At 42.8% G+C, this 17483-nt stretch overlaps 1 protein-coding gene across 2 annotated transcripts in view; it reads right to left on the reverse strand.

Moving 5' to 3' along the window:
• LOC108546548 (facilitated trehalose transporter Tret1-2 homolog) overlaps positions 1–17483 on the reverse strand; it is a 34528-nt gene that overhangs the window by 4127 nt on the left and 12918 nt on the right. For both annotated transcript variants that reach the window (XR_001890141.1, XM_017898702.1), the window contains exons 2-5: positions 7429–7615; positions 6426–6597; positions 6078–6350; positions 4879–5187 (exon numbers count right to left, since the gene is read on the reverse strand). Coding sequence is in view for 1 of the 2 variants with exons in the window: in XM_017898702.1 (XP_017754191.1) it covers positions 4879–5187; positions 6078–6350; positions 6426–6597; positions 7429–7615 (941 nt within the window). In the remaining variant the exon portion in view is untranslated. The remainder of the gene's footprint in view (positions 1–4878; positions 5188–6077; positions 6351–6425; positions 6598–7428; positions 7616–17483) is intronic.

The raw sequence follows: 17483 nt of genomic DNA on the forward strand, positions 1-17483 counted from the left end.
ATTGAACGGCAAGTGAGAGGTTACTGAACAAGATTCTTTCATGTTGTTATTTAAGACTTAGGAAATTAGACTTAGATACAGAAATATACAGAAACCACGCGCACTGTGCATACTTCTGTCACGCGCTTCCGATTTAGTGACGGTACTTCGGGGGGCTAAACTGTCAAAGCGAAAGGATTAAAGCGTCATCGAGATATCGGATACCGGATGACAGTGATTTCCCACGTTCTCCGTTCCAACGCTATTTCCATCGCGAAACCTGTTCGCTGTCAAACCTGTTATATTATAAATCCGTCGAGTAATTATTAAAATGCATCGATGATACCGGGGATTGAACGGCAAGTGAGAGGTTACTGAACAAGATTCTTTCATGTTGTTATTTAAGACTTAGGAAATTAGACTTAGATACAGAAATATACAGAAACCACGCGCACTGTGCATACTTCTGTCACGCGCTTCCGATTTAGTGACGGTACTTCGGGGAACTAAACTGTCAAAGCGAAAGAATTAAAGCGTCATCGAGATATCGGATACCGGATGACAGTGATTTCCCACGCTCTCCGTTCCAACGCTATTTCCATCGCGAAACCTGTTCGCTGTCAAACCTGTTATATTATAAATCCGTCGGGTAATTATTAGAATGCAACGATGATACCGGGGATTGAACGGCAAGTGAGAGGTTACTGAACAAGATTCCTTCTCTCGTTGCGATCGCAAATATGCTACTCGACGAACACGTGTTGTACCAATGCATCGAGATCTTGGAAGCGCACTTTGTCGCGCGGTAATCGACGCGGGGCGCAGAGAGCGTAATCGAGCGACGGATCGATCGATGGATCAGAAAATTAGCCGTGACGGCAATTAACCGCGTTCCAGACATTCCTGCAGGTACGCGGCGCGTGTCGCGCCGATAATCCATTTCCCTCTCTTCTCCGCTTTTCTCCCCATTTCCGCTCGCCGTGCGTCACGTCATTACGAAATTTAGATAACCGCGCGGCAACCATCGATCCTGCGTGCGCGTGCACGTAACGAGGCATTGACATTGATTATGGTCGTCGGTGCAACAATCCGCGTAACTGCTCGGCCTCACGATTCCACGCGTGTGAAGTCATCGAAACGCGCAGACCGTTTCCGTGTCGATGCGTCTCTGTTTACGGAAATTTTCTGCCAGGCACGCTCCGCGGAGATTACCTCGAGGAATCAGCAATCGAACGAGAGCCGAGGTTCGTTCTCACGGTCTCCGAGTTTCCCGGAAAATCGGAAGGAAATTCTTGGTCCTCGAGGAAATTCGTTCGATCAGCTGCAGCTCTTATCGAGGATTCGATGAAGATGATTCATTTGGAACACGTCGTGGAGATCTCGTCAAAAGTGTTTAATGAACGTACACGGAAAGACACTTGTCTGGTGGGGGAAGAATCAAAATTAAAAATAAATTTATAATATTTAAATTTTATTTAAAATAAAATGATTTATATCTACTAATCATAAAGATATTGGTATTTTATATTTTTTATTAGCAATATGATCAGGAATAATTGCATCTTCAATAAGATTTTTAATTCGAATAGAGTTATGAGTTCCAGGAGGATTTTTCAAAAATGATCAATTATATAATACTTTAGTAACAAGACGTGATTTTTTAATAATTTTTTTATAGTAATGCCTTTTTTAATTGGTGGGTTTGGTAATTGATTAATTCCTTTAATATTAAGTTCACCAGGTATATCTTTTTCTCGAATAAATAGTATTAGATTTTGATTATTACCTCCATAATTATTATTATTATTAATTAAAGGAATTTTTAATTTTACATCAGGTACAGGTTGAACAGTTTATCCTCCATTATCAAATTATATATCTCATTCTTCTGCTTCAGTTGATTTTACAATTTCTTAAACGAAGAATAAGTGCGAATTTTATGCTGGAAAATTTTTCATGCGAATGTGAAACTCCAAAATGTTGAAATTATTTATTTATTTTGAAAATTCATCGGTAACTATGGCTCCACGAAAGCATGTAGTAGGAAAAATAAAAAGCTTCAGACAAGTTCAAAAGATATGCGAATTTTCCAAAATTCTTGGGACTATTCGTGAATAAAAATAATTTAATCAGAGTACACATTGAAATGAAAGAAAGGGGTGTCAATGTGAGCTAATAATGCCGCATAATTTCAAATTCCAGACAATTCCGTATCACGGTTCAGGTAAGAATGAAATAAAGACCCAATAAAAATTTTCGACGTGAAAAAGTAAAATGAAATCCTTTTTTTTAAGAATTATACAAATACAAAAACCGATGAAAAATTGCAAAAGTGCAGTGGCTCTTCATAGAAAGTAATTCGTAAATAATTTGACAGTACTGGTTAAAATGAATTAGAAGAGAAGTCAGTAGGGAATAATAGCGAATAGTTCGTGACGTGAAAAATGCTTGGAAAATTTCGAAAAACGGACAAAGGGGTTGGCGAACGCAAGATGGTGCCGGGGTAGCAGGCCACGGCGATGAAAAGAGCGACGAAGGCCGGGTGCAAACGACCTCGACTTCGACATATGTCCGTGCTGCACCGATGGAATGCAACGCGCATCAGGAGTACATGCACACACGATCGCGAGGTTACATAAATCGATTTGAATAGACGCTGCAAGGCCGCGATCGATTTGTTGCCGCTATTTTGTAATACCTGCGGAACGCGACGAGGACAGTGGATCAAGGCCACGGACGAGCGCGCGAAGAGACTACGAGATTCGTTCCGAAATCCACCGGGACACCGTCCAGGATTCAGCTTTGTCGACCTCGAGTCCCGTTTGTGGAATCGTAATAGCGATTACGAGCGATGGAATGCGATGTAGATACGATCTGGCGCTTTATGCAATCCTCTGGCGATGCTAATTAAGCGATAATGGAATTTCAGTAGAGCTGTCAATCCATCGTGGAAATAATCGAACGTGTTATTGAGATGTAAGATAAAACAGGTGGCGTGTAGTCTCTCTGGAGGAGGTTAGAATTACGAGGCTATTTTCGACCCTCGCCGTACCGATCCAACTAGCGCCACCTATGCAGCGTAATAACCGGTGCCTTTTTCGAAATTTAATCTCGGTTTGAAATCTTGAAGACCGATTGCAATTTTGGAAATAAATGTGTCCGACTAGGAGATTAGTAATACGAAATTTACTTTTACCGATTCAACTAGCGCCACCTGCCCAAGTGGTAACCAGGTTTCCTTCAAAATATAATCAGTGGATTCTGATATCATTGAATTGATCAAAAAATTGCGTAGAGTATACTTCGTTATCGCTATGTTTTCCGGAGAAAGGAGAAAGGTAATAATACGAGACTTATTTTCGCGGTACCGATCCAACTAGCGCCACCTATGCAGCGTAATAACCGGTGCCTTTTTCGAAATTTAATCTCGGTTTGAAATCTTGAAGACCGATTGGAATTTTGGAAATAAATATGTGCAACTAGGTGATTAGTCATACGAAATTTACTTTCACCGATTCAACTAGCGCCACCTGTCCAAGTGATAACCAGGTTCCCTCCAAAATATGATCAGTGAATTCAGCTATCATTGAATAGATAAAATTGCATAGAGTATACCGCGTTATTGCTATATTTTCCGGAGAAAGGAGAAAGATAATAATACGGGACTTATTTTCGCGGTACCGAAACAACTAGCGCCACCCGGCACGCAAACTAGCGTTCCCTAAGGCGCAACCTCGCTCCTCTTCGAAATATTCGCTTTATAAATAGTCCACGTAGCTTTAAAACGTTCCTAAACGATCGATTGCAATTTCCAAAATAAAATGGCGATTAAAATGCACGATTATCACTCTCACTGGAGAAATTGATCCAACGACAGTCAAATCCCGCGTGTTTCTGAGCACGACCTCAACCTTTGCATTATGCAGCGGTGCAGCGGTCTCCGCACGACCGTAAATCACGACAGGTACTTACGAAATACACTATCACGTAACCTGATTAGGTAACAGATCGAAAAACAAGCTTATGTGGTGGTCGGAACGTATCGTGGCAGGCGAGAGACTCGCTGAAATGGAGCTGACCGAAAAACCAAACCGTGAATCGAAATCGACGTTACGCTGGTTCTCGGAACGACAATAGACAGCAGTTTCGTAGATTTCAAAGATCCCGTGGTAATTTGCTCTCGTTAAGCGACGCTTCGAAGCGTAAGAGACGTTAGTTACAAATTGTCGTTACGACACCGGCTGGAATCCGGCAGAATCTTACTTCCGATCGTTTCGTTAACGCGTAGTAACACGCGTGAGTCTCATGAATCTCGCTCATCTTATCCAATATAGTCGTGAAACTGGATCACGCGAATTTCCATTGCTGCCTAGAAGTTTCGTGTTCACGAATAGAATTACGCAGAATTATCCTACTCCGCGAGGAAGAGAATGAACGGCACACGTGGTGACCAAGTGGTACAGAGCAGTGTTGTCGAACACGCGGTCAACGATATCTAGAGGATCCTAGATTTAACGATAATAACTAAGATCAACGCGTTCTTATAATTTTCGGAGCTAATATGACAAGTGCAAACCATTGAGATTGAAAATTACGTTGTAGTTTCGTCAGAATATGACAGAATATTCCTCCTACCTCGGATCGTTCGATCCATCAACTTACCAGACGTTATCATCCAGAGCCAGCGAGCAATCGGGTAATCGAATACCGATCGAACTAGATAGGATGGTTCAGCATGACGCGGGTCAATGTTTACACGCAGTGTTTTTAGAGAAATACGTAGAACGAAGCAACGTAGCGCGATAAGGAGGGATCGAGAGTTCGCGGATGACGATCTTCGTGATACGCAAACGCTATTAATATGTCATTTTTATGGAAACGAGGTAATGCAACACTTACCAGGGCGACGGTCTCGCCAATGCCGGAGAATACTAGCAGTGTCTTTCTATTGAGTTTGTCAACGATCACCGGAGTGACTGCCGAGGACCCGGTCTGAACAGCGCCGACGATTATGGTTGACAGCGCGCTGGGTAGCGAGGAGCGTGCGCTCTGGAAGATGTCCTCCATATAGAAGAGGACCACGTTGATGCCGCTGAACTGTTGGAACATAACTAGCAGGCACGTGAACAGCAGAGCTTTGCGGTTCGTAGTAACGGTGAACAGGTCGGTGACCTTCGCTTCGGTCCTGAAGGCTTCGTCAACGGCAGCCTAGACAGAACCGACATAGACACGTTAGAATAACTCATCAGACTCTCTTCTCGAGTCTACCTAAATTTCTTTTCGTTGCAAACGGAGAAAATAGCCCGATGCCTGGCGATTCTTACCCGATGAGACTAAACGCGAAAAAGCTGAATGAAAACCTTCGAGGAGGGAGTCGAGTTAATCATAGGTCACAGGGGGGACATGGACGAAGCGATGTACATGGTCGCGCCGGTCCGATTTTCGATCGCGCGATCGCGAGAAGCGAAAGATCGCGAGCACGAGTAACTCGCTAGTCGCGGAGACACGTGACGCGTTCGTCACTCGATTATGCGATTCAGTAGCGTGCAGAGGCACGTTGGAGGAACGCCGTTACTATTGGCGGATCAAGGAACGACCTTACCCCCGGCCTCGTTCAACGAACGTGACCCGAACGCCGATACGATATTGCGTCGCTCGCTTTGCCGACCGCGATCGGCCTTATCGCCGCTTGCCTCTCCGATTTTTGGTAAAATTCCTGTGTTTATGGGAGGCTCGGCTTATCGAACAGCTCTTCCCTATCTCCCTCCTACTCCCCCTACTCCCTCCTCTTCGATTCCGTTTTAAACTCCCTCGTTTATTGCTCGATACGCGATACTTCGCATAACACGCGATACTCCAGAGACACGAAATCGAGTTTCACATTCTTCCCCTCCCTCCCTTCGCGCGTGTTTACATCGATAATCGCTGCCCCGTTATCAACGTCGCGCCATTGATCGTTCCACGCGACCCACGCCGCGATTATTCGCGACACGACGGTCCTCCCGCCGAGAAACGATCTCGCGACCTCGACACGTGCTTCTCTAACAACCCCTCTGCCAAGGCTACCCCCGAACTCTCGCAGCTGAATGTTTAATTACCTGGATTTCGTCCGCCTCCTTCTGCACACTGGCTGCAGACTTGCTCCGAAGCCTGGCCAAAGCGTTCACCGCGTCTGTCCTCTTGCCGACCTTCAGCAAGTAGTACGGCGACTCGGGCATAGTGATGAAGCAGGCCAGGAAGGCGATAGGGCAAATGGCGCAGAGCAGCCAGAACACCAGGTAGGACACGTAGGGCCCGATGCAGTACGCGTACAGCAGGCCAATGGTGACGAAGAGTTGCAGGAAGGACCCGAGGGCTCCTCTGACTGACGTCTGCGTGATCGTAAACAACGGTTTAAGGAGGGTCGATCGAGCGACAGCGAAAGGGGATGAAGCGAATGAAATTACCTCTGCGATCTCGCCACAGTACATGGGCACCACCGTGAAAGCGAACGATAGGGCGAAACCGAGGATTATTCGGGCAACGTACAACTGGGGCACCACCGTGGCTGTTCCGATCAGGATCCATCCGATCAGGAATGGCGCCGCCGCTGACAGCAGTGTCCATTTTCTGCCCAATCTGTGTCAAATCAGCAAGACGTTGAATTAGATTGGTTTTATGATTTTTATCGAACGATATGGGAATTTCGTTGACTATTTCTAGACTATGGTTATCTATCCTGAGACTGATTAATCGATTAACTGTCAATGCTTAAGAGTCAGCACCTACGTGTACAAACAAGTATAGCGCGTTGGAGAAAAGATGGCTCAGCGTGTTTACATCCTCACGGCTGATTAACTCTGCTAACACTGGCATGATCACAGTTCGAGACCGTGATGAAGATCATCGATTTCCGTTTTCGGTCAATAGCTGTCACCGTCTGTCAGCAAAATAGTGTCAACGGAGTTAATCAGTCGTGAGGATGTAAACACACTCTGTCTTCTTTCCTCGAACTCGCAGTACATGGACGACGATATAATACAGCGATACGTTGAAGTAGACGCGTAATTATGCAAAAGTCAACGCAGATTTCGCGGAAAGCATCTGCATACGTGTTCAATGACTGGAAAAACGGAAGGCCAGTCGTTTCGACTCGCTTGGCAATTCTAGCCTCGAAAGAACGCGTCGTTACGCGTCACGTGGAAATGACCGAGTAATCGACTGGAATGGTGAAAGAGAGAATGTGCTCGTGTGCATCAGCTGCAAGTTGCACGATCATCCGCATCGAAACGAAGAGTAAAAGTTTCGCGTCGTTACAACGCGTGACAGGAATCGGTGAAAGCTATCTTCGGATCAGAACTGCCAGTTATCCTCCTCGATCCTCCTCGATTAACTGGCAACCTTGTCCATGCGTGAGATCCCTAAACTATGCCAACTCGGAATCGCTCTAATGGAGAAACGAAACGATACCTTTCTGCCAAGTAGCCAGCCACGAAACTGCCTATGATCGCTCCCACGGCAATCAGTGAGCCGATCCAAGACTTCTCGTCCGGCGTGATTGGTCGACCTAAGGGGTTGCCTTCTACTTTCAACAACCTCGGGAATACCGGACTCGTCCAACCCATCATAGCTCCAGCCGACACGCTGCACAGGTTCGCTGAAATCGCAAGATAGAATAGCGTTAAGCATCGTCCATCGTCTACTAGGAAGTAATTGCGAATCAAGGTCGATCGAGTGCACAGGACGACAATCGATTCTCTTTCGAGTAGCAATTTTTCGCGTGCAAGATAATCGCATGATCGAGTCTGCATCCGCGAGTAGATCGGTCACGTTTCTCGCGTTCCGTCATTCCTGTCATCGTCCACATGGCGTGGAACGAGAACAACAGGTGCTTCGAATGGATGTCTACGAGAAGGAATTAGAAGCAGAAGGGTGACAGATGAGAAAGCAGAAACGGCTGCCGTTTGTTGGTTGATAGCTGTCAACTACGCAGGGACCGACGAGGTCGCGAAATAATCGGCGTCACGATAACACGGTCGAAAAATAAGTGAACAATGGTTTCAGCGACAGATAAACCATAATCGAAGGATTTTTCCATCTTTGGTCAGACTCGAATTGCTTATCGGTCCCGCCCAGACCATCTACGGCTCCCTACGCTTGGCTCTTCGTTCACGAGTTACGTAATTAACGCGTGTTGATAACGGTTAGTGAACGACGACTGTTAGTCTAGGAAACGTCAAATACTGGATTTTCTATCACCTGTCAGTTCATCTTCCACGTGTTGCTAGTTTCTTCAATTCTCGAAGGCTCCGTATGGCCTTATTAGACTTGATTCTTTCGTTAATTACCTCAGCATGATGTCATTAATGTTAAACCTACCATTACCATTTATAAATTTTTCGTCACTCCGATCCCTTTTCGCTTATTTCATTGTTTTAAGATTCTTATCCTTCTCTTTTCCCATCCATCGGTCATTTAGCTAGTCGTGGTAGGTCTAGTGTCAACGAAGCGTAGATCACCGGTGACACTCGTGACAATAAGCTCGTCAGACACCCGTCTTCGATCTTTACTTCGTTATATTCGATTCTTTCGTTAATTACGTCACGACCAGTCATCGGTGTCCACCATGATGTCATTAACGTTCAACCTACTATTCAATTCAATTTACCATTTGTAAACTTTCTCTTGTCCTGATTATTTTCTGCTTATTTCATTGTTTTATGATTTTCTCTATTCCATAGCTCATTTGGCTAATCGTGCCAATCTAGTGTCAACGAAGCGTAGATCACCGGTGACACTCGTGACAATAAGCTCGTCAGACACTCGTCTTCGATCTTTTCTTCGTTAGATTCGATCCTTTCGTTAATTACGTCACGACCAGTCATCGATGTTCAACATGATGTCATTATCCTACTATGGTTCAATTTACCATTTGTCAACTTTTCATTGCTCTGGTCGCTTTCTGTTTACTTCGTTGCTTTAAGATTCTTCTCTTTTCCTTTTCTCATCCATAGCTCATTTGGCTAGTCGTTATGTCAGGCCCAGTCATCGACGTCCACCATGATGTCATTAACGTTAAACCTGCTATTCAGTTCAATTTACCATTTGTAAACTTTCTTTTGCCCTGGTCATTTTCTGTTTACTTCATTAATTTAAAATTCTTCTCTTTACCTTTTCTCATCCATAGCTCATTTGGCTAGTCGTTATGTCAGGCCCAGTCATCGACGTCCACCATGATGTCATTAACGTTAAACCTGCTATTCAGTTCAATTTACCATTTGTAAACTTTCTTTTGCCCTGGTCATTTTCTGTTTACTTCATTAATTTAAAATTCTTCTCTTTTCCTTTTCTCATCCATAGCTCATTTGGCTAGTCGTTATGTCAGGCCCAGTCATCGACGTCCACCATGATGTCATTAACGTTAAACCTGCTATTCAGTTCAATTTACCATTTGTAAACTTTCTTTTGCCCTGGTCATTTTCTGTTTACTTCATTAATTTAAAATTCTTCTCTTTACCTTTTCTCATCCATAGCTCATTTGGCTAGTCGTTATGTCAGGCCCAGTCATCGACGTCCACCACGATGTCATTAACGTTAAACCTACCACTGTTCAATTTACCATTCATCAACTTTTCGTCGCTCTGGTCACTTTCCGTTTACTTCGTTGCTTTAAAATTCTTCTCTTTTCCTTTTCCCATCTATCTGTCATTTACCTAGTCGTGCTAGGTCTAGTGTCAACGAAGCGTAGGTCACCGTCACCGAGCTTTTCTCCTCGCGTTCTCCGTCCAACGACGAAGAATACGAAGATCGCTCGCACGCGAAATCGAAGCCTGCCTCATTATGCAACGAGTAATCACAGGCTGAACGAGGCGATAAGGAACAGCTGAATCGCGAACATGGGTGCAATTTGCGCCTCGCTCTCTGTCCTCGTCTTATAGATGATATCATCGAGGATAACATCGATCAAGAATGTTCGGTTGCGTTAAGTAAGTACGTTAAGTAAGAACGTGCCTGAAGAAACAGCAGGTGCACTACCTGCTTCGAACCTGGCAGCGTTATACCTTTATATAATTCGGATTTCTCATTTTTCCACGACTTCTTCCGTCTTTTCACCGTTTATCCTTTCTCTTTCGCCATCTTTCGCCTGGCACGGGGAATATCGTCTCAGTCCAGGTGATTTTGGAGTATTCGTAGTTGTGTGACGTCAAGCGTGTGGACCACCCACTTTTTACAAAGCACACGTTAGGCTGCCTGCTTTTCACGAAATTTCCTTTAACCGTTCGTTGCCCAGGTCTACGCGCCTGACAAAGTATCAGCGCAATTAAGTCGTAAAGTACAAACTGATCGGTTAAATACTAAAATACAAGGAAAAGTACGTTTCGGCAATATTCTAAACTAGTTGTAAACTTTCACAAAATTCTTATTTTATAAAATCATACAGCGTTCATGGCCCAGATTGAGAGATTGGTTGTGTGAGGACACATATATGCGTTCATAGCCCAAGTTGAATGGCTGTGTAAGAACCCATATATGCGTTCATAGAGCTCAAAGGGTTAATCTTAAGAGTTCCCTCTATGTCAAGTATAGAAACGTAATTGCACGTAGCTGTTTATTTTTATCGGATGGTAGCATACTTAGATACACATCGTGCGACGAACGTTCTAGCGTTAAGTGACCTATTATATATAGAACTCTCTCGTCTTATTTTAGACCTGTCTTATATCGTGACTGCGTTCATCGATGTACATTCGAATGATAATGGAGATTTCGTAGAAACTCGTAATCTTAAAGAATCTCGTCAATGTTTCGAACGATGATCGAACGCGACGTGGTCCGCCGAAAATAAATCGGTTTTCCTCGATCTCGGACATTCCATTCGAGTTGCATACTCGTTAATATCGTATAACCAGAATTTCGTGTGTTTACAAGGAGGAAAGGTCATTCGACGATGCAGCGTTTGCAAATTTTACGTACGCACGCGCGTAAACGCAACGACGTGCAAGACAATTGAGCAAAATTCTCGGAAAGTTTCAAAATGAGGCGACAGAATGGCAACATGGATACAGGAATTTGCATATCATGTTACGTTTACGTATAAACAAGAGATAAAAGACGTCTGTAATTTCGTCGGTGACATTGCACGGTACTCGTGTTAATTTAACCTAACCTCACTTTTCGAATCTTCTAAATTGTCTGGTATTATTTTATTTCTTTGTATTATTCGTATAATTTTATTTCTATTTTCTGCTTTACGGAATTGACAGATTAGTCAGGCTGTGATGTCACTGGAGGAGCGCTGAAAAATACGAAGTTGCTATCATTTTGTTGCCTTCTTTCGTCGCTCCCTCCTCTTCCCTCGAAACGAGGTCCAGAGAACGAGTGCATATTTCCGTAGATTGCCAATTTTAAACACAACGTCCAGAGATCGCTGTGCATCCGCTGATAGAGTCGAGGAGCATCTCGGTTCCACTGGCCTGATACCACTGACAACGTGTACATACATGGAACCCAATGTTCCAACGAGATGCACCAACGATCTTTATCATCGAACGGAAGAAATCGTTCGATCGCGCAACTTTGCTATGACTCGTTTACGAATCGAACTGGATGAACGCAATCGGTGGATGAATCGTCCGTTATCGGTGAAAAAGTCAGAGGCTACTGTGAAATCTCGATTACATAGGAGTGGCCGATTACGTCGGAAAGAATAGCCGAGTCCGGCATCCAAGGTAGCAAGAGTGTTATTGGAACGCAGGTAGTCTAGATAGTCACGCTATCGTAAATGGAATGGACATTCAATGTCAGGATGTAGCTCAGAGATATACGGACTAAGCTGTAAGACTAAAGGAAACTCGCCGAGTTATAACCGAATATCGCCGAGTTGAAACTAAATCGGACCAAGTTCGCAATCGTGTTTCCCTTTGCTTCGTGAAAGGGACGGGAGAGTTGGGACAGAGAATGGGTTCTGCAGTTGCAGTTGCTCGCGGAGATAGTAGAATACTCGTACCCCGATTTCTGGCGAATTTAATATTTTTGGGGCACACGGGTAGGCGTTGCATCGAGACTTAAAGTACTAAATTGTGACGAATTAAACATTTTTTGGGAGACAGAAGTATCCATCGCAACTTCGAGAATACTAATTCGTGACGAATTAAAAATTTTCTGTGGGACAGAAGTACGCGTTCCGTTGAAACTACGAGAATACTAATTCGTAACGAATTAAAAAATTTTTAGTGGACAAAAGTACGCATTGCATCGAAACTTAAAGTACTAATTTGTGACGAATTTAATATTTTTGGGGCACAGAAGTACGCGTTGCATAGGGACTTTGAGAATACTAATTTCTGACAAATTTAATATTTTTGGGGCACAGAAATACCCATTGCATCGGGATTTAGAGTACTAATTTGTGACAAATTTAATATTTTGAGGGAACTGAAGTACGCGTTGCATCGAAATTTAAAATACTAATTTGTGACGAATTTAATATTTTTGGGGCACAGAAATACGCGTTGCATCGGCATTTAGAGTACTAATTTGTGACAAATTTAATATTTTGAGGGAACTGAAGTACGCGTTGCATCGAAATTTAAAGTACTAATTTGTGACGAATTTAATATTTTTGGGGCACAGAAATACGCGTTGCATCGGCATTTAGAGCACTAATTTGTGACGAATTTAATATTTTTGGGGCACAGAAATACGCGTTGCATCGGCATTTAGAGTACTGATTTGTGACGAATTTGATATTTTTAAGGGACTGAAGTACACGTTACATCGAGCTGTAAGAATAATACCGAGTCTGAAGTTAGTATCGAGAACATACTGGGAAAATCCGACGATGGATAAAGAATTCCTGAAGCCTCGAGTGCAAACGCATTATTAATTGGTACTACTATGCCATAACTTACCGACCGGAAGCACGTTAATTGGCTTTTGAATATCGGTGCTTACCAATTTAATTACCAGCGAGAAATCTCCTTTAAATTTACCGTCAGTAAACAAAATAAAAATTACCGGATTACTTTTAATCCTGAAATATTCGTGTCATTTCGAGATAATAACTTAAGACCGGTCATAAATGCATAAGAAACGCGGTAAAGCCATAAGTACCATGTTAACCTGCTCTTATATGCTCTCCATTATCATCGTAAAATTCGAAAATGCAAACTACTCTCGTTAATTACAATTTCCTTAAATTTTTATAGCTTCGAATATTTATCCGATCTTCGTAAACTTCCTCATTTCTTATTTTTACGAGACCTCTCTTATACTTTCTCCTACGTGTTGCAGGTGTAATGCCATTCTCGAAATTTCGTCTCCGATATGCACATTTGATCCGTTCAAAATTCAAGACACAGGTGTTTAGTGTACTTTCTCGAGTTCTCGAGGAAACCACAGACGATACAGCAGATTTCCGTTCTCCACGTTTGATCAACCATGCATCAGTGCTCGTAGCTGTATCGTCCAACGGAACCCTCGAGTCATGCACTGAGCTGGAAAACAGGGGTCCGTGCACGGCTGTCAAACGCAACGGAACGACAATCGAGCCGACGTTAAACGTTACGTTGCATCCCAGAGCAATGCAACGAGTTTACGTAATGACCGCGGAATCGGTCTTATATCATCCGATCGCGTGCGGCTCTGCAACGGGAAATAAAAATGATCGCGAGTGTTATGGCGACGAACCGGCGGTCGCCACTCGGCCATTTTCCCTCCACGAATGCTAAATATCAACATTGGGAATCGTCGAATGGCGTGGTAAAATTATTTTTGCCGATCGGGGGAACACGAGAATTAAAAATCGAATTCTCCACACGACGAATGGTAAATTTCAACATTAGAAATCGTCGAATCGCGTTGTAAAATTATTTTCCGCGATGGGGGGACTGCAAAAATTAAAAATCGAATTCTTCCCACGACAAATAGTAAATTTCAACATTAGAAATCGTCGAATCGCGTTGTAAAATTATTTTCCGCGATGGGGGGACTGCAAAAATTAAAAATCGAATTCTTCCCACGACAAATAGTAAATTTCAACATTAGAAATCGTCGAATCGCGTTGTAAAATTATTTTCCGCGATGGGGGGATCGCAAAAATTAAAAATCGAATTCTTCCCACGACAAATAGTAAATTTCAACATTGGAAATCCTCGAATCGCGTTGTAAAATTATTTTCGCCGATGGGGGGATCGCGAGAATTAAAAATCGAATTCCTCTCACAACGAATGGTAAATATTAACATTGGAAATTCTCGAATCGCTTTGTAAAATTATTTTTGCCGATAGGGAGATGGCAAAGATTAAAAATCGAATTCTTCTCACGACGAATAGTGAATATTAACTTTTGGAATCGTCAAATCGCATTGTAAAATTATTTTCGCCGATAGGGGGAACGAAAAAATTAAAAATCGAATTTTTTTCACGACGAATGGTGAATACTAACATTGGGAATCATCGAATCGCGTTGTAAAATTATTTTTGATAGGGGGATGGCAAAGATTAAAAATCTAATTCTTCTCACGACGAATGGTGAATACTAATATTGGGTATCATCGAATCGCGTTGTAAAATAATTTTTGATAGGGGGATGGCAAAAATTAAAAATCGAATTCCTCCTACGCGAAGTACCATCGACGAACGTATTTTCTACCCCTTTTCTTTGTTAAAGGATCGGTAACTTCTTCGACTATTAACTTGTCCAATTTTGCTAAGCAGTCATCGATACTCTTATTGGGAATAATTATCCGCGGGATAGCGAAAGGAGAATCGATTCGTTTGAAAAAGGGAAAATATAGAAGAGAGGTGGACTCGATGCTCGGCAAAGAACTCGAGTCCTTTGATCGGAAACGACCCCTCTGTAGCTCGCGTAATTGGGTCGGTTCGATCGTTCCATCTAAATCCAGCGTAATAATAAAAGGTTTCACCGATTAATTACCATAATTCGAGGGACGGGTATTCTTTCAGAGCAGCATTTCAAGGGAGCGATGACAAGGGGTTGTCGTATTAACGAGTCGATTAATTATCGTTGTCACAGGGAAAACGAACGGGTGGATCCAATGGATAAAGATCCTTTGACTTTATCATATTCCCAAATACTGCATCGAAACAGAAACAAAGTTCGAACGAAGACTCGACTATAAACTACAGTTGTCCAGTAATTGTGACTAATTCCGCGCTAATTATCATCAGCGGGGCCATTTTCTATCGCTGTCAACTATGCAGGCACTCGACGAGAATTCCATCGATTTCGCTAAACGGCGATACCTTATCGCGAAGCTTTATCGAGCTGTTCGATCGTTAAAAGTGTGGAAGAAGGAAAAATTCGAAGCTACCGAGCACGATGGCGGAGAAGAATGACAGTGGAGAAAGAATAATCCTTGCTATCGATTCGTTTCCTCTTAATCGTCACGTTCCGCGCTATCTCCTTTCGCCCGTTTCCACCTAACCTCAATTTTTCAGTTGATAAACTCGCCAGAAACGATGACTACCGTGTATGGAACGTTGACAACAAGCAACTCGCTGTCATAAATCTCTCGCGTATTGGCTACGCAATAAATCTGCGATCCGGCAAACACGGATGGTTATCGTACCTATTTCTAGATGTAAACGTGCCTCCGTAAACATCGCATCTATACGATACTCCAGATTATAGTAAATCATCGTGCACTTGAAGATTTTTCTTGTTTTTCCTTGCTCGTCGTATCCATAGTCGCGATACCGCTCGCGTGAATCATTGCTGCGCAAGCTTCTGGTATCGCGACACGGATGCCAGACGCAGAGTGGGTGGCTTCTCGGATTTTTCCTTGTCAACCCTTCGTTTTGATCGGAAAAATGCTGTATCGACGATTCGTCGAAGTCCAGCGTCGATTTTTAACGTTCCTCCGTGACTCGGGGGACAAGGGTACCATTATCGATGGCAACGAGCGGAACAATGAGCATTTGTCGGCCGATCTATCGGTCGCGAGGCACTCGAAGGGTACTACGAATTGCGTCGTTGTTAATTGCGGAGATTAGGCGAGATTGTTATCGTTGGCGAGATGCCGAGACGGTAGAATAGGCGCGCGCCAACGGAGGGAAACAGCGGCGGCCATGTTGGAGGGCTATCGACATCCACGACGTCTTCGAAACCACGTTTTCGAACATAGGAAATTTCCGCGTCGATAAGAATTTTCATGAACTTGAGAATGCTTGCGTCACCGAGTCGTGCGACGTGCTTCCACGGTGTATTCGAAAGAAACCGCTTCTTTTCGCGAGTCTAGAGTACCTTGGGCAGGAGTACCTCGTGACGATTGTCACGTGTTCCAATTGCGGGAAGATAATCGGTAAGGATTTCTTCGGGGAAAAGGAATATGAAATCGAGTGGTACACGAATATTCCGATTTTTCCTGCTACCATAGAGCTTCTTATCGTCGATTTGCCGATTCATGGATCTTCCTACCGTTCTTGTAATAGGTTCTACGCCTCGAGATAGAGCGTGTTTATAAATCATTTATCGCGGTAAATTGCGTAAACGATACATCAATTAAATTCCTGTCTGTACGTTTCTATGACTTTTTCCTCTGTGTATTACTTCGTTCCAGATTCGTCCATATTTTAAAAATCAATTTTTGATTTTTATGGACAGATTTTATGGAAAAATAATCCTGTAAAGAAGCAGCACTTTAAAGCTTCTCTTATATTTTTATGAGATCGTTGACGCTCTTGCTTTTACGCGAAAAATGTACGAATAGAATTATTTCATTTCGATACAACGCGTGTAATTATTTTTAATTTAGTCCTTGGTACCGAAGTGACAGATAATCCTGTAAGGAATCAGAACTTTGAAGCTTCTCGTATATTTTTATGAATTCGCTGATACTCTTGCGTTTTCGCGAGAAATGCACGAATAGAATTATTTCATTTCGATACAACGCGTGTAATTATTTTTAATTTAGTCCTTGGTACCGAAGTGACAGATAATCCTGTATGGAAGCAGCACTTTAAAGCTTCTCTTATATTTTTATGAGATCGTTGACGCTCTTGCTTTTACGCGAAAAATGTACGAATAGAATTATTTCATTTCGATACAACGCGTGTAATTATTTTTAATTTAGTCCTTGGTACCGAAGTGACAGATAATCCTGTAAGGAAGCAGAACTTTGAAGCTTCTCGTATATTTTTATGAATTCGCTGATACTCTTGCGTTTTCGCGAGAAATGCACGAATAGAATTATTTCATTTCGATACAACGCGTGTAATTATTTTTAATTTAGTCCTTGGTACCGAAGTGACAGATAATCCTGTAAGGAATCAGAACTTTGAAGCTTCTCGTATATTTTTATGAATTCGCTGATACTCTTGCGTTTTCGCGAGAAATGCACGAATAGAATTATTTCATTTCGATACAACGCGTGTAATTATTTTTAATTTAGTCCTTGGTACCGAAGTGACAGATAATCCTGTAAGGAATCAGAACTTTGAAGCTTCTCGTATATTTTTATGAATTCGCTGATACTCTTGCGTTTTCGCGAGAAATGCACGAAT

Source organism: Eufriesea mexicana, unplaced genomic scaffold (assembly GCF_001483705.2).
Source record: "Eufriesea mexicana isolate 0111107269 unplaced genomic scaffold, ASM148370v2 scaffold654, whole genome shotgun sequence".
In the NCBI taxonomy this organism is placed as follows: Eukaryota; Metazoa; Arthropoda; class Insecta; order Hymenoptera; family Apidae; genus Eufriesea; species Eufriesea mexicana.